Genomic DNA, 27,909 nt, shown 5'->3' on the forward strand with positions numbered 1-27,909 from the left:
TCACATACCTTCGGTTTTGAGACTCCTAATCTGCGTTTCTAGTGGGCGGAATGCATTTAGGGGGAGGTTCTCCAGGTAGTTTCTGCTGAGATCTAACAATCGGAGCTTCTTTAATGGTTTGAATGATTCGACAGCAACAAAAGATATCCAGTTGCCGTAAATGTGGAGTTCTGCTAAATTCAGCAAATGTTTGAGTGTCCCTTTTGATATTCTTGTGATTTGGTTATACGATAAATCCAACACTTGCAATGACCTAAGATCACTCGGGAAGTCTTCAAGATCTCTTAATCGGTTATGGCTCAAGTTAAACAGCCTTAAATGACTCAAACCCTGCAGTCTCTCTTGTGGTATGAGCTCTAGCTCGTTTATTCCTAGGTCAAGGGTCAGTAGATTCGGTAGAGACTTGAATGCTCCCGGAGAAACCCTAGATATCCGGTTTTTCCTAAGGTATAGATGAAGTAAAGAAGGAAATGATTCAAAGTCCTTACTGGTAACTATAGTAAGGTTGGTACCACTTATGTGAATCTCTTCTAGCGATGGGTAAAGACGCGCGGAAGACAGATCGTGGACTTGTGTTAAAGGATTCTGCGTCAGGTTCAGCCAAGCTAATGCAGGTAGGTTTTGCTCCGAGAGAGCAGTTGTAGGAATCTGTCTAAATTTGTTTTGAGATAGGTCTAATCTTCTTACTGTTGAACCAAAATGTAAAAAATTTGCAGGTAATGCTGAAAGACTGTTTTTGCTCAGATCCATAGACACAAGATAACTCCAATTGGCTGCTGCGAAGCCAGTGAGCGATCCTATACGATTTTCTTGAAACTGGATTTCTCTAATTTTAGTTAGTCCAGTAAGTTTAGAGACGTCAACTGTTGATAGCTCATTGCTTGATATAACCAGGATTTCAAGAGCATTGCTTCCGTTTATCGCTACATATGGAACCTCACTGAAAACGTTTTCGTTTAAACGTAATTCTCTTAGGTATTTTAGAGACGTAAAAATATTATCTGGAAGGTTTTGCAAGTGGTTACCTGCCAAAGATATACGCACTAGATCTTTGTTAAAGTCAAATACATCCCATGGCAAGTTAAAGATCGAGTTAGTGTCTAAAGATAAATACTGCAAAAGAGGTAGCCCTCTCAACGTGTTAACGTTAATGTCTGATAGGTTGTTTCCAGAAACTTTAAAAACCTTTAATCCTGGTATGTCTAAAAACCTTAAAGAGTTAGCATCCAATCGGTTGTTCTCTAAGTTTAGTTCGTTTAAGTTATTTAATCCTCTAAACGCACCCTTGTCAACTTTTGAAACTGAACAATTTTTTAGGTTTAATACTCTAATTGGCAATCCCTCTTGGAAAATATGTTCGTGTAGAACAATTATCTCATTTTCAGACAGGTCCAGGATCCTAAGTTTTTTTAATGATGTCAAGGCTCTAGCTTCGATATGTCTTATCCCGTTGTTTGACAAATATAATTCTTCGAGCTCATGAAGATCCCAAAATATTTTAACGGATATATATTTCAATTTATTAAGACTTAAATCCAAAAATAACAGTGCTTGCATGGGTGCAAATGTGCCGTCTTCTATTTGCGATATGCTATTGTTAGTTAAATAGACGCGCTGGATAAGCAATAAGTCTCTGAACAAAGTTCGGTCTAGCTTAGTTAGCTTATTGTGTCCTAACCACATAATCTGCACACTCGACTGTCCTTGCAGAGAGTCGTTGTGAAGCCAAGTCAATCCGTTTGAATCAAGTTGAATAGAAACCAACGACGGTGTTTCATGAAGAAATACGTCTCCTAGAGTAGTGAGCAAATTTCCCTGTAAATTTACATGCTGAAGACTTTGCAAGCTGTGAAAAGCACCTGCTTCTATCCTCGTTATCAGATTATTGTGCAGATGAAGCTCTAACAGATTTGGCAGTGGTTCGAAAACACCGCGCTCAATCTTAGCAATCCGATTATTCTGGAGACGAAGCTCTTTAAGCTCATTCACCTTCTGAAATGTGCCTGGTTCCAAACTGTGGATCCAATTACTATCAAGGCTTAGCGAGAATAGCTGAGTACTTCCGTTTAACAGATTACGGGGAAAGTATTCAATGAAATTATCGCTTAAGAACAGTTGGGTTAGGGACGTCAAAGATGTCAAAGCCTCTTCGTCTATCCTCCTAATTGCATTTTGTTGAAGATATATTACTGTCAACATTATGGAGTTTGTAAACGCATCTTTCGGTATTTCTAAAATATTATTTTCTGATAGGAAAATTTCTCTTAGATCCGGGAGGTTTTCAAATACCCCGTTAATATAGTGAATATGATTGTGGCTTAAATCTATAGTCTTAAGTCTTTTGTTTGTTTTGAAAGTAGAAGCATCAAGAAACACCACTCGATTGTGACTCAGATCAATTGACTCGAGGCTCTGTAAAGAAACAAAAGCTTCCTTGTCAATACTTTCTATACCATTGTAATAAAGCGACAGTGTCTTTAATGACGGTAAAGGACGAAATGCGTCGCTGTTAATGGCTTCAAAGTTATTTGAGCTCAGATCCAGGAAAGTCAACCCTTGTAGTTTTGAATAACCGTCATCGGGAATAGACCCAATTTCATTCCAAGCTAACCTGAGAGTTCTTAGATGCTCCAGTCTCCTAAGTGAAGCCATTGGGAAAAAATTTAATTTATTCTCTGATAGATCCAATTCTGTTAGTGTCGCTTCGAGCCCTGCAAAGGCGTACTCAGAAGTTCTCTGTAACATATTTCCCTTCATGTTTAACTTCGTAAGATGGAGACCGTAAAAGCTATAGCTTGGCAAATCGGTTATCTCGTTAGATTCCAAGTCCAAACTTCTCAGCACCGTAAGTCCAGTAAGGGATTTTTGAGGAATCTGCTCCAACTTTCCCGCTATTATGCTTAACGAATCCAAGCTTACTTTAATAGTAGAGAAGGCATCCTCTTGCAGCACTTTCAGGCTGCTCTGGGATATCTGTAGTTGGTTTATTCGAGTAAAACTGGGGAAGAAGTCCCCCGACAACACTGTCACCGATTTATCAAGGTCATAGATGCTGAGGGATTGAATCGGTGATGTGATGAGCTCGAGTATGCGTTGGACAGTTTCCTTGTTTGGTCCTGGGCATTCCAGGAAGATGCCATTCTCGAAGTTGTAGCACGGGCAGCTGGGATTGACCGAAAGCTTGGGACAGGTCGGGTTCGGTTCCGACCAAACTCCGAGAATGACCAATAGCAGAAGCCACGGCCGTAGGGTCACACAGGCATTGAACAGTTTCATCTCACCACCATCATGAAGCTGGAGCTGACTCAAGCCACTGATCTGAAACAGTAAACGAATTACGATATATGGTTTGTAAAATATTCCAATTATCTGTATGGATCTTTCATGTATGTGTGAATATATTGAATAGTCTTAAAAGGCATATTAATTTATCATATCCGTATATATCACGAACATGGAAAAAGCCCTACGGGAGTGCAGTTTTATCATTCGCAGCATAAACCAGGGACAAAGCAGTAGTACGCGGAACCTTTTCATTTCTTCCCCATGCATACTCAGCAATGTTGTGTGTCGTATGATAGTTTACCCCACCTCGTTTTCCTCTAAATATCTTCCTAAAATGGTTTTTCAGTTTATGGTCATTGTTATTAATATTTCACAGTTTTAACAAGAATGGCCAGCAATTTATTTGAATTAAAGAAAACTTGATTTTCATTGGCTTTGAATTTAGCTTTCAGTGTCGAAATAATTCTTCGAACATTTCAAGGTCGTTTGTTACCATCTCAACTTTTTCTACTTTGCTGTGTAGGTATGAAAGACTATGGTATGGTCAGCATATATCAAGTTAATAGAGAGACGCTGAAGGAAAAAAATTATGGGGCTCAAAACCCCTCCTTGAGGGCTGCCAGTTTGCAAATCAAGCACATCACTCAAAACACTATTAACTTCCATAGCCTGCTTTCTTCCTTTACAAAAATATTGCGACCACTCCAAAGCTCTACTATAATAAAGCGAACACTACTACTATACCACTACTACTCTACTACTGTACTGTATACTACTGTGTACTATGGCGATTGAAAGCTCTACTCTATGCCATATTTTCTAAATTTTGAAAACAGTACATTATGATCCAAAACATAGAATGCTTTTTGAAAATCCAATTACACAGACAATGTATATATACGTTTGTCAATGGCATCAGTGACAGTACTGACATGTCTTTCTAAAGCAAGATCTTTGCCTTTACCTGGCAAAAACCCCATATTGATTTTGAGAGAAAATAGATCTGTTAAAAATTTTCCAACAGCCTTTTCCAAAGTCCAAAGTCCCAAAAACTTGAGCTACGGTACTTATAACGGATATAGGCATTTATGACGAAATTTTAGATAAACTTCCAGACTTATGAATCGGTACTACCGATGCTATCTTAAACCTGCCTGGGTAGACACCTTGATACTAAGAAATTATAGTAATTTTACATAACAATGGGGTGAATAAGTCTAAGTTATCCTCAATTATAAAAATATTAATACCATCTATTCCAGCACTAGCCTTATTTTTTTAAGATTTAACTATATCTACAATGTCTGAGTCTGACTCAATAAATACAAAATCTTGAATAAAAATATCATCAGTAATATAATCTTCTACAAACATATCACAGCCAAAGTTCTCATGCTTTAATTCAGGTACAATTTGTGTAAATATGCATACAATTTATTTGTAATAACTTTCTCATTACCAGCACATTCAATGAGGACATCATCTTATCCATCTCAAAAGTAGATGAATTACTTTTAATAATTCTAATTATCTTTTAATAGCACTTCAATAAACCATTGAATCCCCATCAGACTAGAGTAGCAATTTGTCTTAGTTAATCTAGTTTTTCTCGTCACCAGCACGAAAATGTTTTTATATTGCATTTTCAACCGAACATTATTTTTATCTTTTGAAAGCATATTATTAAGTTTATTTTTATTATTTATTAAGTCATGAGTTCATTGTTCATCCACTCATTTTTTTTGTGTTCAGTTTTTTTAATGACAAGAACATTTTTGAAAAATATAATACAAATTTTCTACACCTTTATTCACATTAGCTTCATCATGTGTGTGTGTACAATATTGATATGTATGACAATTCAAATACACCTTGTATTTAAGACAGTACACTAGTATACTGATCGGTATTTTAGGAATATTGCTGTATAAAATCATAGATAGAAAAGAATAAGATATTGTGTTCTAAGTTGGCCCTTCATTAGAGGACTTAGTAAGGGTCGTAAGAGGATTCAGTGTCTGACAGAATTATATAGCCAGAAGTTTTCCGCTTCCAGTTAAGTATTGAGAGACGATGTTGATACGAAGAATTTTACTTTGTTGTTATTTTAATGGGACATTACCATCATAATAAGTTTTCTCTTAATTGTAATTGCTTATTGGGAAAAAGTAGGAAAAGTTATTGATACAGTACAGTTGTAAATATGTGAACAACTTTAAAATTATTCTACATAATTACTAAAATAATATTCGGTAACGTTTGAACCGCGCTTTTAGTGACATTCTTTCCAGGTGTATAATTTATTATTGTACATGAACTGTGGCCAATTAAAAATCTGTTTACAACTGCAAGTAGTGTAATTATTTATAGTGTTCGTAGTATACAGACGTTGAGCCCGTACTAGGCTCTCTGGGCAATGGGAAGTAGGGGGATATATTAGGGGTAGAGAGAGGAGAATTGAGATGTTTGGTTTCAAATTACAGGATGGTTTTTTTACAAATGTATTACAAATAATTTAATAAAATATAAAGGTATAATAATTATACAGTGTTATTGAGCGAAACTCTTATACTACACTCCTGGTTTTTATTCACAAATACTTCTCCTGAACGGCTGAAACGATCCGCATGAAATTTTGCAAGGTCATAGTAACCGATTATGGGTCAGGTTAGGTTAGGTTATTTATAGGTATAAATCTGCAATTGTAGGAAGACTTAAGGAAAATTTGTTTAACACGAGATTTGTGGATTCATTGGTCGCCATAGTGGTTTTGCAAAATAAGAACAAAATCGTAAACCAAAGAGTCGTAATATATGCCTAAAACTACATCTATACAAGCCAATTACGAATCCATAATAAAAGAAAAGTACAATTGGGTCAATACCGTTGAGCATACAAGTAAAAAACTAATTGGACCTTTTGGGAATTCATAGCAAAAGATTTTAAATTAAATGCTGTGAACACTTTAACTTCATTTATTTAAGAATAATTCTGTCTATGCGTTTTAAGCAAATTCCCTAGATTTATGTACGTACATAGGCGGACCTAAAAATCAAGAAATTTGTACATGTTAAAATAGCAGGCCTAAACTTAGCTATTTTACTGTATTTTTATGTCAAACTACAATTGACGGATAACCAGCAACACAAAGGTTTTTTGAAACAGTAATTTTAAGTTAGTTTTTTCACACACAGTGTTTATAACACAAAGTATACACCTAACCTAACTTAACCTAAAATATGATGAGTTATCAAAATAATTGTATTACATTGGCTGTGCTATGATACAAAGAGAATGGTGTCAACAGACGTATAAAATTACATGACAAGATGCATATGTTAGGTTGAGTAATAAACCGAAATAAAACACGTTTTAAATTACAGATAAGGGGTATATTGAGGGACCTTTCTCTTGATAAAATAGTAAAGTACGTTTAAAAAGTTTTTAAACTCAAAGTTATAATATTTTTGAAACAACCCACTACAATTACAATTTTTTGTTTGTTAACATATTATTTAAATTTAATTCCTAGATTTTCTCACACACTTTTATATAATAATTATTTTACGTGTTATAAGACGTTTCTTTTATTTACTTTCCGTAATAATTATCAAATATGGCGAGTTTTTATATTTTATTAGCGAATTTCCCTATAGGGAAGTAGCTATTACCGTAGGTGGCACGGTAAGACCTAGACCCGGGACCGATTTACTTTTTCATTTTGATGTCCCCTGAGGCCAAAAACACCATTTGTTCAAATTTTTATATATATTATATATATTATATATATATATATATACGTCCGTGAACGCGATAACTTGAGTAATTTTTGTCCGATTTTGATGAAATTTGGTTTAAAGGTGTAAAGCGGGATAAACTTGAATGAGTTCGCGAACCAGCACGATCGGATCATGGGAACGGGGCTTTACGGGGGGTTTTATGGGGTAAAAATTGGTTTTTCTCACTTTTGACCCTCAAAACACAAAATTTCCCGATTTATCTTTAGACCTTTTTAAAGAGCTTAAAAAAACAAATAATTTAGTATATAAAAGTATTTTTGTTCGATTATTAGTAACGGAGAAAATTAAAAAAATTGTAAATTTAAAATTCCCATGTTATTCTTATGGAGAATATTGTCAAATGTTGTAGTTTGCTTGTTTATGGATATATTTTGATCAAACTTGGCAAATTTATTTATTTTCTACTAAGCTATCAATATTTTACTCAAAAACACACTTTATTCGTTTCCTTGTAGCAGCAAACCTAGGTACTCGTTAAACCTAATGTTATTAAAATATATTTAACTGAAAATCAATTCAGACAAATGGAAATTCGCTTAGTCGGCAGGTTTGCTGCGGCGGGGGTATTTTATTTATTTTAACGGTCATAGCCAATTTGTACAAGTATTACCGCAGTTTAGTATAACAGATTACAAGCTATACATATACATTTTATTTAAATATAAATTGTCAAAAATTGCAATGAGTTGAGTGTATTTATGAACTTAAGCTACTCATGTGATTTTTAAAAACTGGTTGGGTACACCAGGCCAAACTAGGCAATCCAAAGCACCCCCCCCCCCTCCTGGCACTTCCAGGGCAAACGCCGCCCCACCCCATATGCGCGCTTAAGTTTGCCTTATTTAGGCATTTGTGGATGGTAGGTCGGCCCCTAAATGCGAATTTGAAGCTGCACCAAGTATTCCGAAGTTAGGCTGGATTAGGAAGGCAAAGTTCAAGCTACGAGCATAGATAAAAGGAGTATAGACTCCTTTAATCTATGCTACGAGGAACCGAACTGCCAGTCTGCTCCCCCTCCATGTACAACCAAAACACCATTTCAATAATGTTTAATTCTCGAAATTGCAGCCCCCAGTGCTTCAACTGTACCAAAACAGTCTGGGTGCAAAACAAACCCACAACTGGACCTGTTTAGCGTGATCATAATTTTAGATTTTTTACATGGACATCTGTGGAATAACCTAATAATCTTGCCACTATAAATCTTATACGAATTATAGATACAAACATCAAACTTTATTTATAAACTCCACAAACCTTATAAAAATGCATTATCATAGTCAATAAAATACCATTGTCCAATGTTTATTAAACGTACATCAGGGAGATTCACTGAGTACATCGACTTTTAAACGCTGCAGTAGACCAGTTCTTGGCATTGGTTCAAATCCTGATTCACTTCTTGCCTTTGGATAGGCAACGTAGTTTGTAAACTGAATTGTGTTACAGCTCTCGTTGTAAAACGTCAGGACAAAAACAATAACCTACTCGATTTAACAAATTATAAGGTTTATTTACTACTAGGGGAAGGTAAATTGCATTTATCTTAAACAAGTCGGAATAAAAACGGTTCGAAATCAGATTTTGAGTAGTGTGGTAATAATATATTTTATATTACTGAGCAAAAACTTGACCAATCCCCCTTACGATAAAGAATATTCACATTCAAATATCTGCTTCAAGCAAAACTAACATCTCGTATTTGACAGTAAGAAAGAGGCAGTGATGTTATGATTTATGATATTATGTTATGATGATTTTACGTTCTGGTACCAACACTTAAAGTTTATCAATTAAATTCATTTTATTATTTACATGTCAACAATCCATTTACCATCAACCATTTACACTATTCGGCTTATGGTAACACACTACCAATTATAACAGATATATAAAATACGTTTCAAATGATATTCTATACAAGATGAACATTCGAAACACCTTGATCTGAACAACAACAATCGGTGTTTACTCACCAAGCATGACAATCACTAAATAATCTCAACCAACAAGCAGTTACTTTCAACACCACATTCATCAAGCTAAGAGGAACTGACAAAATTGCTAATGAAACTAACATTTAAATACACAACAATCCAATAACACTGTGACAATTTCTTCTAATGCTAAAACATATTTAGACCGAAAAAAGTCAAACTTAAGTGAAACCATTATCCCATTTCCCAGCGAACGAGGTATAATAGTAGGGTAGCGATACGTACCAATTTTATATGAACATTTTTTAAGTGCTCTTAAGACCTAGTTTGTACAGGAACTTAAACATCCACCAGACTGAGAAGTTCAAAACAGTAGAATAAGTTCTACCATTACGGAGTTCGTATATACGGCGTCATCCTTGATTTCAACAGGGCTGACAATCATCTCCTAACATAGGGCGCTACCCCGCTTTTCCATCCAAATGATATTCACCTTTATAACAATGTTGTCTAATAAAATGGACACAAGTTCGCTAATTGTTTTCAACTCTATCTGCTTGATACGAGGTTAGTCCCAAAAAATACATCTTTTACACTTTGAAGTGTTACATAGTTAATTGAAAAAGTTAAATTGGCGGCAGCACAGCTATCACGTTAGACCGTTTCATTACTTTTCTTCTCCTCGCTGTGAATGAATAAGGTCTGCACTTTAATCCTAACGAATACCAGATACAGTTCTATGATGACAACATTCATCGAGTATGGTTCAATGTTTAGGCCTTCTCTAATAAAACCATAGTGTCCTTATTTTATTTATTTTTTCTTATTTTATTTTACATACCTATGGACATCTCAAATTTTATAGACTAGATATAAATATACTTTTATTTCAAATGACTGTAATATAAATTGCACGTACATTTTTATTCAACAATATATACATATACAGGGTGTCCCACGTAAGGTGTCTCAAATTGATTACGGAGAAACAACTTAACTTACGAATGTAAAAAAAAAAAAAAAACAATACACAACGTTTCGGGATCTGGAATCTGATCCCGTCCTCAGGTGAAAAAACTTAACTAACACATTACAACTAACAATACACAAACGCCCAACCTAAGTTGGAATACACTACAGAAGGTAGCAGTCAAAAAATATGCACTGTATAAGCAGTCAAGTCATGATATAACATGCAAATAATAACCAATCACAAAACACTATAATCTATAAAAGGTTTATAACACTATAATCTATCTAAAAATCAGGGGGATCAGTTCCGTTGTGAAGCTAGTATTTTACTAAAGAAAATTCCCATTCCTAAACCTAATCTTAGTAAAGAGGAAACCAAAGCAGTATCAGTCCTTGGGAAAGACGGTACTGTAAAGATTTTGCCCGCGGATAAAGGGAATGCCACGGTAGTTCTGGATACTGTGACATACGAAGAAAAAATGTTAGAAACTTTGCAATCTGGCAAATACACCCAATTGAAAAAAGACCCCACAGAAACTTTCGAGCGTAAAATCGCTAGTACTCTAAGAAAACACAAAAAGTATTTTAGCGACAAACAAAGGACTCGGTTAACACCACACCATTCCAAAATTCCACACATGTACGGGTTACCTAAGATCCATAAACCTAACGTTCCACTGAGACCAATAGTTAGCTCCCGTGATTCTGCTTGTAGGGAATTGTCTAAAGTCCTTCTGGACATTTTAAAGCCTTTAGTAGGAAACACTGATCCGTTTATCAAAAACTCTAAAGATTTTGTAGAAAAGTCTAAATCTATCGTACTGGCTGATACTGACAAGCTGGTCAGCTTCGATGTTGAAAGTCTGTTTACGAATGTCCCTGTTTCGGAAACCCTAAAAATAATTGAGACTCGTCTCACAAACGACGATACTTTAGCAAACAGAACTAAACTCCCTGTTAACGTCATAATGGAACTTTTGGAGTTGTGTACTCAGTGTAACTATTTTCAATTAGAGGGTAAATTATACCGTCAAGATGAGGGTATGGCCATGGGGTCACCATTGTCACCTATCTTTGCCAACATCTTTATGGAGGAGTTTGAGCAAAAAGCTTTGGCTTCAGCTCGGCTCAAACCGAAGATATGGTGGAGATATGTCGATGACACTTTCGTGGTTTTCCCTCATGGAGATGATAAATTGAATGAGTTTTTAGAGCACCTTAATAGCGTTTCATCTTCCATAAAACTAACCATGGAGGTGGAATCACAAAACAAACTCCCCTTTTTGGATGTGTGCGTAGAAAAGCATTTGAACAGTCTCAGGACATCTGTTTATAGAAAGACGACACACACAGGACAGTATTTAAACTTTCAATCAAACCACCAAATTTCTGTCAAGGAGGGGGTTGCTTACTCTCTGTTTGACAGGGCTAAGAGCATTTGCTCCAATCAGGATGAGTTGAAGGACGAAATAAAGAAAGTAGAACAGGATTTGGCTAGTAACGGATACCCTCGATCCATTATAAACAAATGCAAGAAAGATAGGGCTACGCGTGAACCTTTACAAAATCACAAGGAAAAGCTCGTCCACATGTCAATCCCGTATGTGTCAGGGCTGTCGGAAAAAATCAGAAGGGTTGCTAGGAAATTTAATGTACAAACAGCGTTTAGGACACAGAACACACTTAGGCAGAGTCTCGTCAAAACAAAACCCAAAAATGACACTCATGATACTAAAAACTGTGTTTACAGAATAAATTGCAATGATTGTTCCAGGCCTTACTATGGCGAGACAAAAAGACCGTTGAACATTAGAATCAAAGAACACAGGGAAAACACCAAAAAAGGTTTAGTGGAAAAATCTAAGATCGCTCATCATTGCTGGTCCGAAAATCATCGTATGAATTTTGAAGAGGCAAAAATTGTCCATAGGGAATCTCATTTTTTTCAAACGTAAACTCATTGAAGCCTCATACATTAAATTAGCAGACCAACCAATCAGTCAGTCATCGGTTGAAATCAGGCCACTTTGGCTACCCATTTTGAACAAGGAACTAAAGGATAGGGAACTTAATTGTTCAATAAACAGGGAAATAACGAGTTCTCCTCAAAATTCGCACGTTATGTTAACTCGTAGTAAAACTCGTGATAGGAATAAACAGAATTAACTCCCATCTTGCGGCATCGTACATCACTCCGCCATTTTGTTGGTTTTAATTTTCCAGGGACCGGAAGCCATTACTGTTGTCTCCGTGTTTCCGATTGGTTGGCCATGTTGCTTCAGTCTAATTGGTGGAGTCGTTGCGTACGGTGCTATTAGTGTTCCATTGTGTGAGCTTTTTAAGTTACACCTTTTATAGATTATAGTGTTTTGTGATTGGTTATTATTTGCATGTTATATCATGACTTGACTGCTTATACAGTGCATATTTTTTGACTGCTACCTTCTGTAGTGTATTCCAACTTAGGTTGGGCGTTTGTGTATTGTTTAGTTGTAATGTGTTAGTTAAGTTTTTTCACCTGAGGACGGGATCAGATTCCAGATCCCGAAACGTTGTGTATTGTTTTTTTTTTTTTTTTACATTCGTGATGGAAAATGTCCGCAATAAACCTTTGAACAACATTTACTCACCATCACCAACAATGAACTTCAAACAAAGAACTTAACTTACATGGATGAATTAAATTTAAAAAATAAAATGATTTTTAACTTTTTCCGATACAGGATGTGCCAAAATCTGAGGGCTACTACTTCCAAATCTCGTAATTTTCAAAAGTAAGCATATGTCATGTTATACATAATTTTAAAGGTATTTAATAGATAAACATTTTGGCGAAAACAGTATAGTATACCTATGGTACACCGTAAATTTAAAGAAGCAAAATTTATCAAAATGTGTCCTCCCCCATTGCAAATGTAAAGCTTGAGTATAGCTGCAATAAGCATTTTAAATATTTATATGCCAACCCCGTACGAAGGACGGGTACTCTGCTAGTCAAAACATGAAATTTCCCTACGTTTCTATATAAACCATTTTGAAGAGCTAAAAAAAATATTTTGTATATTGAGGTGTTTTTTTTTTCAATTATTGGTTAAGGAGAAAATAAAAACTGTAAATTTAAAATTCCTTTGTTAATCTTATATAAATTAAGTAAACTGTTATAGTTTGCTTGTTTATGGATATGTTGATCAAATTTATTTTTTTCATCTTACACTATTAACATACGGTGGAAAAACACTTTTTACCTAACCCATTTCAGTAAACCTACGTACTCGTTAAATCTAATGATATTTAAAAGAGAAATAAATATGTTTGTTAATGAAAATGTTTTAGTATGAATCCAATTAGGCAAATTGAGTTTCTCTTAGTCTGCAGGTTTGCTGTGGTGGGGGAATTATATTACGTGTCGCTTACTGCATCGGAAGTTTTAAAACTTTACACAAATATTATAAATAAATTCTAAAAATATTTTATGATAATTTCAACTTCCTAACATTAGTAGATACTTGAAAGAGACAATTAATTGAACATTTTGCTGATTTGATTCCAATACAAATTACTTCCTAATATTTATTAAATGATTTGTACAGTACTGCGTTGCAGTTTTGATACTTGTTGTTGAACAGCTGTGTGATATAAATTCATCAGACCCAATAAGAATTATACATCTAGTAAGTGGCGATTGATCCCGATTAGACACTCCAATCATCATCAAACCCGATAAGAATTATACAACTAGTATGTGGAAATCGAACCCGATTAGACACTCCAATCATCAGACCCAATAAGAATTATACAACTAGTAAGTGGCGATCGATCCCGATTAGACACTCCAATCATCATCAAACCCGATAAGAATTATACAACTAGTAAGTGGCGATCGATCCCGATTAGACACTCCAATCATCATCAGACCCGATAAGAATTATACAACTAGTAAGTGGCGATTGATCCCGATTAGACACTCCAATCATCAGACCCAATAAGAATTATACAACTAGTAAGTGGCGATCGATCCCGATTAGACACTCCAATCATCATCAGACCCAATAAGAATTATACAACTAGTAAGTGGCGATCGATCCCGATTAGACACTCCAATCATCATCAGACCCGATAAGAATTATACAACTAGTAAGTGGCGATTGATCCCGATTAGACACTCCAATCATCAGACCCAATAAGAATTATACAACTAGTAAGTGGAAATCGAACCCGATTAGACACTCCAATCATCAGACCCAATAAGAATTATACAACTTGTAAGTGGAAATCGAACCCGATCAGACACTCCAATCATCTTTAGACCCGATAAGAATTATACAACTAGTAAGTGGCGATTGATCCTGATTAGACACTCCAATCATCAGACTCAATAAGAATTATACAACTTGTTAGTGGAAATCGAACCCGATTAGACACTCCAATCATCATCAGACCAAATAAGAATAATTATACAACTAGTAAGTAGCAATTGATCCCGATTAGACACTCAAACTATCATCAGACCCAATAAGAATTATACAACTAGTAAGTGGTGATCGATCCCGATTAGACACTCTAATCATCATCAGACCCAATAAGAATTATACAACTAGTAAGTAGCGATTGATCCTGATTAGACACTCTAATCATCATCAGACCCAATAAGAATTATACAACTAGTAAGTGGTGATTGATCCCGATTAGACACTCTAATCATCATCAGACCCAATAAGAATTATACAACTGGTAAGTGGTGATCGATCCCAAATAGACACTCAAATCATCATCAGACCCAATAAGAATTATACAACTAGTAAGTGGTGATCGATCCCAAATAGACACTCAAATCATCATCAGACCCAATAAGAATTATACAACTAGTAAGTGGCGATCGATCCCGATTAGACACTCCAATCATCATCAGACCCGATAAGAATTATACAACTAGTAAGTGGCGATTGATCCCGATTAGACACTCCAATCATCAGACCCAATAAGAATTATACAACTAGTAAGTGGAAATCGAACCCGATTAGACACTCCAATCATCAGACCCAATAAGAATTATACAACTTGTAAGTGGAAATCGAACCCGATCAGACACTCCAATCATCTTTAGACCCGATAAGAATTATACAACTAGTAAGTGGCGATTGGTCCTGATTAGACACTCCAATCATCAGACTCAATAAGAATTATACAACTTGTTAGTGGAAATCGAACCCGATTAGACACTCCAATCATCAGACCCAATAAGAATTATACAACTTGTTAGTGGAAATCGAACCCGATTAGACACTCCAATCATCTTTAGACCCGATAAGCGTCAAGCGAATTACAAGAACCTCGATGTTTGACGTTTCCATAGGTACAACCAGAGTCAAAATATACTTGTTCCTTAACTAGCTAATTTCAACTTTTCCATTTCCCTTAAAATATACAATTCCTTCCAAGCATCTATCACATTACCTTTCTAACAATTCTTTAAAATACACACAACAAAGTTTTGGGAAAGTTCTTCAATTTTCCCAAATGAGTGGCTATTTTTTATTAAGTATTGTGTGACATTTAATCTTTCCGGTTTGTTGTTTCTCAATGCAGATATGTGGTTTTTGAACGCTTAACAAAGTTTACAGTTTGTCCATTGTAAAAGCTATCACAATCGTTACAATTTATTTATTTAATTCGATGATTTGGGTGTGTACAAAATAAGTTATTTAGCTCACTTTATAAACTATTTGAAAGAATAAAGCTACTACAAAAGAAAAAGACTATCAAAAACAACTTTGTGGTTTGTTTGTGAAACAGAAGTAAATTAATGGTTAAGTTGCGTTGCAGTATGTTTATTTGTAGTAACTAAGTTAAAGTCTATTGCCATTCTTTAACCTACATTAAATAAAAATAACTGTATCATGAAAGCCTAATATCCATTTAACCTAGAACACCTTCAACGTTCTTTTGTTGCAATTTTAGGAATTCATTGAAAGTGGGGCTAAGAAACGGAAGATATTGAAGGAAGCTAAGGCACAAAAACTCCATCCGATATCGGAAATTTCTTCCCTCGCCATTAACCAGCCCTCAAATGCGGTCCCACCCCCGTTCAACCCACAACTTCATCGCCCCCCTCACCCCCCCACCACCACCACGGACCACGGACTGTCAATATTCATGGGTTGTCATCTCAATGGTGTTTGCCGCACGTCTTTGCACCGCGCGCTCCCCTACCCTTTAATTTATTAGCCCTGTTCTTTTATTTTCTAAAGATATTTTATGTAGTCACTTTTATCCCATCCTATGAGTTACTTTTTTATAAAGGTACCTAGTTTTATAAACTATGCAACATCATGTGATAGCCACACTGCTTCCTACTTCTTCTCAAATTATCTGGTTTATAAACAACTTTATGTGACCCCAGTAGACTCTTGAGAACTAGCGATTGTGTGATCAGGATCCCGCGCCTGGTACTCTCTGAGCAGCTATCACATTCCCTTTCCACAAATTATAAATAAAATGCATTTTCAAGTAATCCCGAATCGAATGAGACATGGTTGATTGTCTATTTGTGAATGACTGAAAGTGTATTTTTTAAAGGTCTGTCTTTGTTATCTAATTTTTAACTAAGCTCTTATTATTATTATTGTAATATCTGAATCTATCAAATAGGCGTATGAAATCAAAGTATGATTCCAGTACGGTAGTTAGTTTGAACCTTACAAGTTCATCAAAAACTTAAACTCAAAAATAGCCAAAAACAATCATTTGCACAAAAATTTGCATCAAATATTCTTCTTCTTGGTAAATGTACCAGTTGGGCATCCGGCGTCGCATCCGATAAAAATGACCTTTAGCCCTGTTTCAAACCAGCGCAGTGCGGGACCGTACCGCACCGGACGAAGCTGTTTAGACTATTGGATCACATGAGATCTTTCACACCAGTGCAGTGCGGGACCGTCCCGCACCGGACGAAGCTGTTTAGACTATTGGATCACATGAGATCTTTCACACCAGTGCAGTGCGGGACCGACCCGCACCGGACGAAGCTGTTTAGACTATTGGATCACATGAGATCTTTCACACCAGTTCAGTGCGGGACCGTCCCTCACCGGGCGAAGCTGTTTAGACTATTGGATAACATGATTGGACCTAAACCTCTGTCCGGGCTGAAAAATCCCCCGCACGAACCTAAACATCCAATGCGGGACGGGACCGGATGGCTAGTTTTTATCATGGGCTCTTATGTACGCTTTCATACTTGCGCGGGACAGGCTGGGTTGGTTTCGCCCGCACATGTAAATAATTTGTTGGAATATAGAGATAATTCATTCATTCATTCATTTATAAATCAGTAGCTTTAACAGTCTGTGATTTTTTTTTAAGAAAGGAGGTTGGCGGCCTCTTAACCTTGCATTGCCCGTCCACATAGACTAAGCGCCCGTGCGTGGATCGTTTACAGCAAAGCAAGGAGTGAGCCGGTACAGTACAAAGGTGATCTGTACTGATAAATGTTAGTAGCAGTGACCAGGATCTGAACCCACGACATCGCTGCCTTGGCCCGAAGTCCGCGACGCTACCGACTGAGCCACCGACTCACAATTATTTATTAGTCCGGACTTCAAAATTTCTGGATTTGTAAAGTTATTAATAATTTTTCCATCAAACAAAGTGTATAAAAGGATGCCTTGATACTTTTCACTACACTACTATGGGTTGAGCTGTTTATAACCTGCGAAACATCATATTTTCAACAGCTGTCTATTGTTTACTACCGAAAGTAACATTGTTTACAACCGAAACTGTTCCACTGTCAACAACTTCAAATATTTGTTATTGTTTTATCCACTGATTCAATTTTCAACAACCAAAGTAAATATTAACCTTAAATTGAAGGCATAACCCAAAAACATCTATGAGTTTTGTAATGAAAAAAATAATTATTCTTTGTAGTGTAGCAAAAAAGTTACGTTCAAAACACGAGTGAAAGTGGGTCTATACATATTCTTGACCATTTACTTTAAACATGGTCTCAAATATGTAATGACTCACTTTCTACTCTTCTTATGAAATATACTAATTATCATTATTGGTACGCTCAAAGTACCCATACGTCAGAAAAAAAACATAATCATCAGTCATTTCCACTAAAAAACTATTCAGGAACTAGTTAGTATTAAAAAATGTTTGTGTTAAACTACTAAGTATTATTATATAGTGACAAATGGTACCTATCTAGGTTTCCATATCCTTACAGTTAGGGAATAACAGAGAAAATACGATTTTTTTTAAAACAGTTGTCCTTGATTGGATAAAATGGCCATGAGTGCACTAAACTTTGGTTTTCTAGAAGTTATTGTAATTTTCAGAACCCTTATTAAATTTCCAATAATATTAGTGCAGATACATAGGGATAAAACACCCGTATAAGCCCTTATTCTGCGATGGAAGTTTAAATTTGTGATTATGATAAATATTTAATAACATAGTTATTTTTTTCTATGTAACACTTGACTGTGGAGAATGTCAAATATTGTTAGAAACCTATTCTATGAATAACCTTAAATTTTATATCGAAACACCTAACGTTTCTCTGATATTTCATTCTAAAATTTAAAAGTTTCTGTTTAAAAACACGGAACTGCTAAAATTAGATTTCCTGTAAAATAACATGTGCAGTACTTGTTTAAATAACATGGCAATATCTGCACCAAAAATAATGTTTGAATGGTTTATATTGCAATTTTTATAATCCTTATGCAAATCCTTATAAGAATAATAAGGAATTATTAGGATCAACCTAACCTAATATAACGTCCTAACGGGCGTATGTTTGGTAAAATTGTTGAATCTATATTATTAAGACGCTACATGAAACTTTGTGAACAATAAGGATTTTTTGCTTTAAGATTTAATCCCACATATTATATACCAAATGTTCGTATAGGTCTGTAGATTTGCAAACTGACCTTACATTTTTTTAAGTCCCTTGGGCTCTGCCCTTATGAAGGACATGTTTGTTTACATTATGATCAGCTGCATAATTTAATTGCTCTTAATATTTTAGTTACAATTAATTTAAGCAAACGTGTGCTACAAACATTTACTGACTTGGTTGAAATTAAATATTTACTATTTATTACAATGGAAAAAAAACGAGAAAGCCTAGACAATTTGATATACTAAAAAGAAAACTGAATTAACAGTGTGCTGCATTTCTTAAGTAATCATTGAAAGAGCCGATTTGCAAACTAGGGAAACATAAGAAAGTCATAGAACATCACCAAATAGAAGTAATGTTTTTTTTTTTTTAATCGTTAGTATGGGCAACATAATGCGGCTATGAGTGGGAAACATGTGTATAAAACACTAAAAATAAGATAAGCTTTTGAAAAATTATAAGATACTAGCTGTTGTACCCGTGCTTTGCAACGGGAAGAGGACACAAAATAGAAACATTTTAATCTTTACATCTGTTGCATATAATAGTTACACATCCGCAAACGCTTATGGAAACAAAATTAAACTTTATAGCCTTAGAAACGTTTAAGTTATGTTATGACTTTTAAATCTGGTAAGTAATGGATACCATTATTTTGGTTTTGATTAATTTGAAATCTTGTGTAGGCTGATATGAGAAAAACTGACCAAATCTTCGAATAAAACTTTGACATACATGATTTACCTTCATCTTCCTTAATTGCATATCTTTTAATTTATTATTGACATTTTAAATTTCAATTTTGAAGTTGTGAAAATACTAATTATTAAATTTAAATGAACATTTTTTTAAATTTCACTCTTCTTTATATTAAATCACAAATCCTTTCATCTTCAGTTTCTTCACTCACAATAAATCATTAGCAAAACTAAGTCAGCTGTTATAAACTTTAGAATTATAATATTGCTGTGCCTTATCAATACAGTCTTTTGAAATATTGAAGAAACTATATCTATAGGTACTATAAAAAATTTTTAACAAATAATTTAGCATTAAAGAGCAGACAAAACTAATATAATCAGATTATCATAGCATCAAGGACTAAAAAATGTAATAGCAATTACAGTATATGTTTCATTGCATCTCAGATTCTACTCTACAAAAATATCAACAAACCACTTAATATAAAAACCAGTTCTTTTAATCAGTTCCATCGTCCATTGCTTTTACATTTTCACACTTACCATTAAATAAACATAGTAACAGATATTTCATTGATAGAAACAACAGGACACTGTGTACTGTTTAGTTTTATGATATTTTCCTTGGTTTAAATTAATCAGTGGTGTGGCAAAACACAAATAATAAATGTATCAAATAAAGTAAATGTGAACTGAAAGCTATGTTAAGATAAAATAAGAGTATTTTGTATTACCATTTGATAATTAAATATAGTTACACATATACAACAGATTTTAGAAAACAAAAATCAACGACATACAATTTAGTTATTGATGATATTCTTTAGTTTAATTGAAGCATAGGTTTAGCAAAACACAATAACTTATTTTACCTAAATATACATATAAAAAACAATGTGATGTGCAAGTTATTTTAAGTTAATCTAACATATGTTTTAAGCAGTTATAATTTATTTAAAATAGCCTCCAAATTCATACAAAACATCTATACATAGTAATTTTCATACTGTTTCCATGAAAACATAATAACATTATCTTCATAACTTAGACGCTTTAAAAATCCAAAGCAGGGCCGGAGTTGATACAACAACGGTTATAGAATCTTTTTTTCTATAATCATTGACATAGGCATAGTTTTAGAATAAATAATCCATGATAAAAGGTTAGATTAAAATAAACCTACCTCATAGTTATGGAAAAATATTATATTTGATTTCTTTGTATCAGCTGTCTGAAATTTTGAAATATGCAGTTTAGCAGTTCTTGTTGTTTACATTTAAATGTCAAAGCAAATGCAAACAAACATTGTTAGTGTTCTTATCGCAGCCATGGAGACCAATCAATATTTACTTTTAAAATGTTCACCTCAGAACTTTTAAAGCCAAAGGGGCAAAGCCTACGGTCAGTATCGAAATGTCAATAGTCCTATAATGGTCCTTGGTATGGTAACTATATTTTTGTAAAATTTAAGCCCAGTTGGTGCAGTAGTTTTTGCACCTATTAGTAACACACATACAGACAGACACCATTAGATTTTTATATAATAGTATAGATTTACAAAATATTTTGATTATATCGCCTTTTATGTACATCCACAATGAATACATCCATGTTTTGGGTATTTCTATAATCTTTGTTTTAACAGCGATATTCTGCCATGAGCCTACTTCATTACGTTGATTATTTTATATAATGTACATATATATTATATTATATTTATTATGTTTGAGTCATAACCATCAGTATTATTTTACAGTTGTTAGGAAAAGGTTCTTGTTATTGTAATTGATTTAATTATTAATTGTCATTCTAATATTTAATTTTTATTGTTGAGGACTGACACTCGTGAAGACGGACATTTCCCCTAATTATATTTGTATTATATTTTGATTACTCTTGAAAACACTTTTTGCATGCTTTGCTACAATGTAATTGGCATTTGCTGTTTTGTAGCATCGTTGTAAAATATATAAATAAATACTCGTACTATATGTGTGTCCGTTAGCAAGCTAAATTGGATGAAAATCATCCCATTTTAATCAAATTTAGTACAAACCTGTAAACCTACATTTGTTCAAACAAGTTTGAAAACATGATCGACCATGTGACACATAAAAGATTGCAATTTCTTTCCAAACAAACAGTTAATTTCGTATATTAAAGCGTTGTTGTACGCCTAATGGAATGTGCTTAATGGTTAAGGAGAAAATTCCAACAAACGGTAAATTTTATAAATTACCATGCTATTTTATGGTGAATAAGTAAAATGTTGTAGTTTGCTTTATTTCAAGATCTCAAAGTATTGACTCTTACATCCGTCGTCATTCTGGAATCTACTTTATTAGTATTGACATTTCCTGAAATATTCAAGAGGAACAAAGAAGTACATAGTTACAACACAAGAAGTAAACCCGATTTACACCCAAACAGTCATAGAACTACTTTGATTCAATCAGGAGTTCAATACTTGGCCACTAAGGTTTTTAATAGATTACCAGATGAAATAAGGAGTTGCTGTGAACAGAAGGCATTTAAGAAAAAATTGAAGACACATTTAATGGAAAAGGCCTATTACTTTATGGATGAATTGTGGAAAGATGAAGACATGGCGTAGGCCTACCCAATCTATCCAATCCGAACTGACGAACACGGCTGAAATGCTACAAGGGGGATACCTTCAAGTATGCAAAACGACGATTGTGCCGCAATAAGTCAAAGTTATGTATTCCCAAATTCCAAATTTAAAGGTTGCTTGACTTTAAGGCCCTGATGGGGGCATATTACCATTCTGTCCCAAGTCTATTAAAATGCTAATGTTGATGTGCAAGTTCTTCACAGAACTGTAGGGCGGAAATGCTTAACAGAGCGTGACGATCATAAATAACTTTGTTGGGTCGCACACACAAAAAAAAAACACACACACACACACACAAAAACACACACATACATAAATACATATATGTGTTATATACATGTGTATTTATAAATCCAAACTAATAGTGTTTTGGTATGTGGTGAAATGAAAACGAAAATGTAAATCGGTAGCGGGTCTAGCTCTTACCTAGACAACTATAACAGCTGATAAGCTATTCTTCCCTATAGGAGAAATTTTCTCAACATTAACAGTTATTTAACTATTTCAATTATAAAAAAATACACTTTCTTAGTTTCCTTGTAACAGCAAACCCTAATGTTATTTCAGTAGATTTATTTGAAAATCATATCAGACAAATGGAAATTCGTCAGCAGGTTTGCAGCGGCGGGGGTTTTTAAAAGTTATATGATAATATAATTTTATTAAAATATGCCAGTTTTATTATTAATGCCAGTAGCATTATTAAAAACATATAAAACAATTAAAATTATTTTATCCAACGGTATTAGGCCTACAATTTTCCTACGAATAAAAACATAAAATAAGTTACTGTTGTTTTTTTTGTTTTTTTTTTCAAAAATGTAACGTAAATGTTTATTGGCTCTTGACTCAAAAACGTAACGGAAAAATTGTAACGCAAATGTGCGATTCACAGGACTGTGCTTCTTTTCAAGAACAGAAGCAAGCTCATGAGGTTTTTTTGCAAAATTCATAGGACGAATTGAATCTTAACCCGGATTCTTTTTTAAAATGCACATATAAAGTTAAATAAATAATAAAAAAGTTATTATATTATTTGTCGAAATAAGGTGTCCTAATGTAAAAAACAAACAGCAAATTACTATGAAGCTGTTTAAAGCTGTTTATGGTGTGTTTATTTAGTTGCACAGGCGAATCGTTCTCGACAGGTCTTTCCCTTTTCCTTTTATGTCAATCATCATTCGCCTATTGGGTCTGATGATGATTGGAGTGTCCAATCGAAATCGATCACCAATTACCTTTTTTTTATATTTACTGTCTTGTGAGTAACACTATAAGCGTAAATATATGTTTTAAGTGTTATAAGACGTATCTTTTATTTACTTTCCGTGTTTTTATTCGTGTGTCGTGACATATGTTCAAAATAATTTCAGCCTAAGAGAAACCTTACACTATTTGCTGATTATGCGATAACTAATAGAGCCCCTTTGGGAAATTTGCTCGAGCTGTCTACATGAGTGCAAATTGTAGCCATGTTTAATAGTCGCTCTCATATATGTGCTTTTTGTAATACTTACACTGAGTTCAAAACGAATTAAAGGTTGTATAGATGGCTTGTTAATGAACTTAAAATGCTATGATTCCTTTTTTATTTTGTGTCAAGGAAAAAATTGCCAAATGGCATCACATAAGGCCTATATTAAATTTTGGAAACTTTGAACTTATATTGTAGCAAAAATATATTTTCATGAAACTGGTTAGAACTTATTTTTGAGACAGAACTTAGCTATACTGTAAGTATAAAGACGTTTCTTGATGCCGATTTCGATATCGAATTACAAATATACAAACTCATATATCTATATAAATAAAAATGAATCCATTTTTTTTTTTTGTATTCCATAATTTGAGAATGAGTGCACTGAATTGGATGATTCTTTTTTTGTTGTGTTCCTTAGTGCCAGGGGAAGGTTTTTATGTAAGAAAATTTATAATTTAATGTTTATTTTTTTACTCACCATATGTAGAAAACTGACCTGATTTTAGATTTTTTTACTATTAAAAAAACCTACACTATCAATATAATGGGTATAATACAATCGAATGTTTCTGTTATTTTTAGGGTCATTGAATATAATTAGTTTGAATAAATTGAATGACCACTAGATGATTAATGATGACTAGTTTTCTCATTGATTCACAGTATAGGTTCGAACTTGGAAAGTCTACCACAATCCCCCACATTATGTTTAATTATTTTGAAAACAGAAAAGCTGTTAACGCTAAACGCTATAAACCTAAAACGCGACAAGATTTTAAGATTACAGTCTATTGACATTTCAATTATTAGCACCAGGGGACCGAGCTTTGCTCGGGTAAAATTATTAGTGTATCTGAGAGCATTCTTTGGTCGATGTAATTTATCCAAACCTTTTGTAGTCTATCTTTTATCTGTAAAATTGTAAATTGTAGTTGATACTTTGATAAACACAGCAATACATATTTAACAGATCTTAAGACCAATTTAACACGTATTTTTAACACAAAGAAAGGCCTTGATTAGAAAGAGTATTATAGTGTTTTACCTATGTTTTAAACAACGGAATGTTTCGTTAAGAGGTGTAATAACTCCAATAAACTCGTGGATATAACTGTACTTCTGGCAGGTGATTTGAAACAAATTATTTCCTGAATCATAGGGAATGAACACGGTAACTCCAGCATTATGTACAGTACGTATTTTATGCCATTGGCAGTTTACCCTGGCTTTATAAATATCAAGAATAATAAATAACTTTACTCATATTATAATATAGGATGGATGTAAATCTACTTTCGTATTTGCGAGAAAGATGGCAAAATGTAGGTATTTAATGCATGTTTCAAGCTTTTTACAGCTCATATTCAGCAGCATTCATATACAGTATGTAAATTAAGTATTGAAACAAATCTGTATTTTTAAAACCGAAATATATAGAAATATGCTGTTTGTGGAAATAATTGTTAACAAAGGTACCGCATTTTTTTACATAAAAAAATATTTTTTAACCCCCCTAACAGGGTAGGGGGTAGGGGGTGACTAATCTTTTCAAATAGCAACCCCTATTGAGTGACCCCTCATTTTGAAGGGTTTAACAAAAGAAACACAATGACGCAAATCCGAGTTGAATATCTCACCCCTAGCTAAAATGGGTGCTTTTTTACAAAAATTAAATTTTGGAATACCCGCCATTTAGGCTAGGGTGAAATTTCTACCTCGGGTTTGCGTCATTGTTTTTCTTTTAAGAAACCCTTCAAAATGAGGGGTCACTCAATAGGGGTTGATATTGAAAAAAGTCACCCCCACACCCTTCCCTGTCAAAGGGGTTGAAAAAATATTGTTGATGGAAAAAAATGTGGAACCTATGTTAAAAATCAATTCCACAAACAGAATATTTCTATCTATTTCGGTTTTAAAAATACAGATTCATTTCCATTATTTGTGAAATTCGTGCTTTTTCACATACAAATCAAATTTTGGAATGCCTGCCATTTTGGCTAGGGTGATATTTCTACCTCGGGTTTGCGTCATTGTTTTTCTTTTAAGAAACCCTTCAAAATGAGTGGTCGCTCAATAGGGGCTGTTATTGAAAAAAGTCACCCCCACACCCTTCCCTGTCAAAGGGGTTGAAAAAATATTGTTGATGGAAAAAAATGTGGAACCTATGTTAACAATCAATTCCACAAACAGAATATTTCTATCTATTTCGGTTTTAAAAATACAGATTTCTTTCCATTATTTGTGAAATTGGTGCTTTTTCACATACAGTAAATCAAATTTTGGAATGCCTGCCATTTTGGCTAGGGGTGAGATATCCACCTCGGGTTTGCTTCATTGTGTTTATTTTGACAAATCCTTCAAAATGAGGGGTCACTCAATACGGGTTGCTATTTGAAAAAAATGAGTCACCCCCTACCTACTACCCTGTTAGGGGGGTTAAAAAATATTTTTGATGTCAAAAATTTCGGAACGTTTGTTAACAATTATAGCCACAAATAGAATATCTCTATCTATTTCGGTTTTAAAAATACAGATTTGTTTCAATACTTAATTTACACACTGTATTTAATATAAATTCGATCGAGCTATGTCTGTCAAGTATTTAGAGTCACTTATTAAACACACAGAAATACACCTCGAGCTTTTATTTTTACCGGTATTTACACATTTTTGGATACGCACGCGAGGATCTATCAAAACCAAACCACTTTCGCAGACCTTACGACACAGCTGACTTGTTCGTATTTCCACTTTCGTTATAATTCACAAAACAGCTGATAAGTGATTTTGTTCAAATATATCTAACACAGTGTTATCACCGAATACCTTTCATAGATTGTAGATCAATAATTCCTCGTATACTTAAGATTTATTTTTCTGGCTACAACTTTTCAAAATACTCAATGATATGATTTTCGAAATTAATGTACGTCTTGAATCTATACTAATTCGACTATGGAGTGGTCTATACGACAACATAAACGGCGTATTACATTTCGTAATTATATCATTGTTACATGACGAGTTGACCAAAAATATAAAATTAACCTTTCGCTATTGTATAGTAACTAATTACGATGATAACTGGTTTCCCATCGAAAATTAAACTTTGAATGTATTTTAAATTATTATGAAGTACTTTCCTGCAAATAAATTAGTGTACACGGATGGTTATTTTAAACATAAAAATGTAGTTTTTACGTTCGTTGGAACAAAATACTATGCTGTCAAGAATAATATACACAGGACCCGGGACCGATTTATTTTTTCGTTTTGAGGTCCCTAGAGGCAAAAAAAACACCATCCGTTCAAATTCATATGTATGAATATATATATTTATATATGTATTTATATATTTATTTATATATTGTATTTATATATTTATATACTGTATTTATATACATATATATATGTGTGTGTGTCCATTAGCACGATAACTCGAGCAAAAATGATCCGATTTTGATGAAATTTGGTATAAACGTGTAAACCTACATTTATTTGAACGAGTTCGCGAACCAGCATGGGAACGGGGGGTTTATGGGGGGTTTTATGGGATAAAAATAGGTTTTTCCCATTTTTGACCCTAAAAACTAAAAAATTTTAAAAAATTTTCCAAACCATTTTGTAGAACTTAAAAAACAAATATCACTGTTCACGTTCGATTATTTTGTATTATTTTATTTCATTAATAATCTATATACCTAATTAATTTGGTAATAGTTAAATTTTCTAACAAACATTTTCAATTTAACATGTACGCATTAATTTGTTTACAATAAGTAGTTGCATTCTGTTGTCTCGTGGAACAATATCAACAGAAACGTTTTGGAGTTGTGGTTATAGTAAAATTACCGATAGTTTGTACTCTACTCATGTTAAAATAACAATGGCAATTTATGTAAATTCTTAAAAAGTTATTGGAAATTTGCTTTACGTGCTAATTTGTACATCTAACGCGAATGTCTCGACAAACCTTTCACAAAACACCCAGCACATGTAAAACCAAATCGATAAACCCGTAAATCCTAGACTGGATACTAATGGGATACAATAAAGCCCCATTACACAATTCACAGTAGGTTCGGTTTTACAACCGAAAGGACATCCTAATATCTTTCACTTTACTTACCACAACAATATAAATGTTTAATCCACATTGGAGATAACAGACTGTTCCCTTGG

The 27,909-nt window shown here is 33.9% G+C and overlaps 1 protein-coding gene across 1 annotated transcript; it reads right to left on the reverse strand.

The window, feature by feature from the left end:
• LOC128998132 (protein artichoke-like) lies at window positions 1-27,909 on the reverse strand. The gene is made up of 2 exons (XM_054424131.1): window positions 27,857-27,909; window positions 1-3,318 (listed from the first exon to the last, which is right to left on the reverse strand). The coding sequence occupies exon 2, from the start codon at window positions 3,274-3,276 to the stop codon at window positions 1-3; it is 3,276 nt and encodes a 1,091-aa protein (XP_054280106.1). The 5' UTR covers window positions 3,277-3,318; window positions 27,857-27,909.

Source organism: Macrosteles quadrilineatus, unplaced genomic scaffold (assembly GCF_028750875.1).
Source record: "Macrosteles quadrilineatus isolate MER2022 unplaced genomic scaffold, UCM_ALF_1.0 Scaffold_7__1_contigs__length_78375512, whole genome shotgun sequence".
NCBI classification, from domain to species: domain Eukaryota; kingdom Metazoa; phylum Arthropoda; class Insecta; order Hemiptera; family Cicadellidae; genus Macrosteles; species Macrosteles quadrilineatus.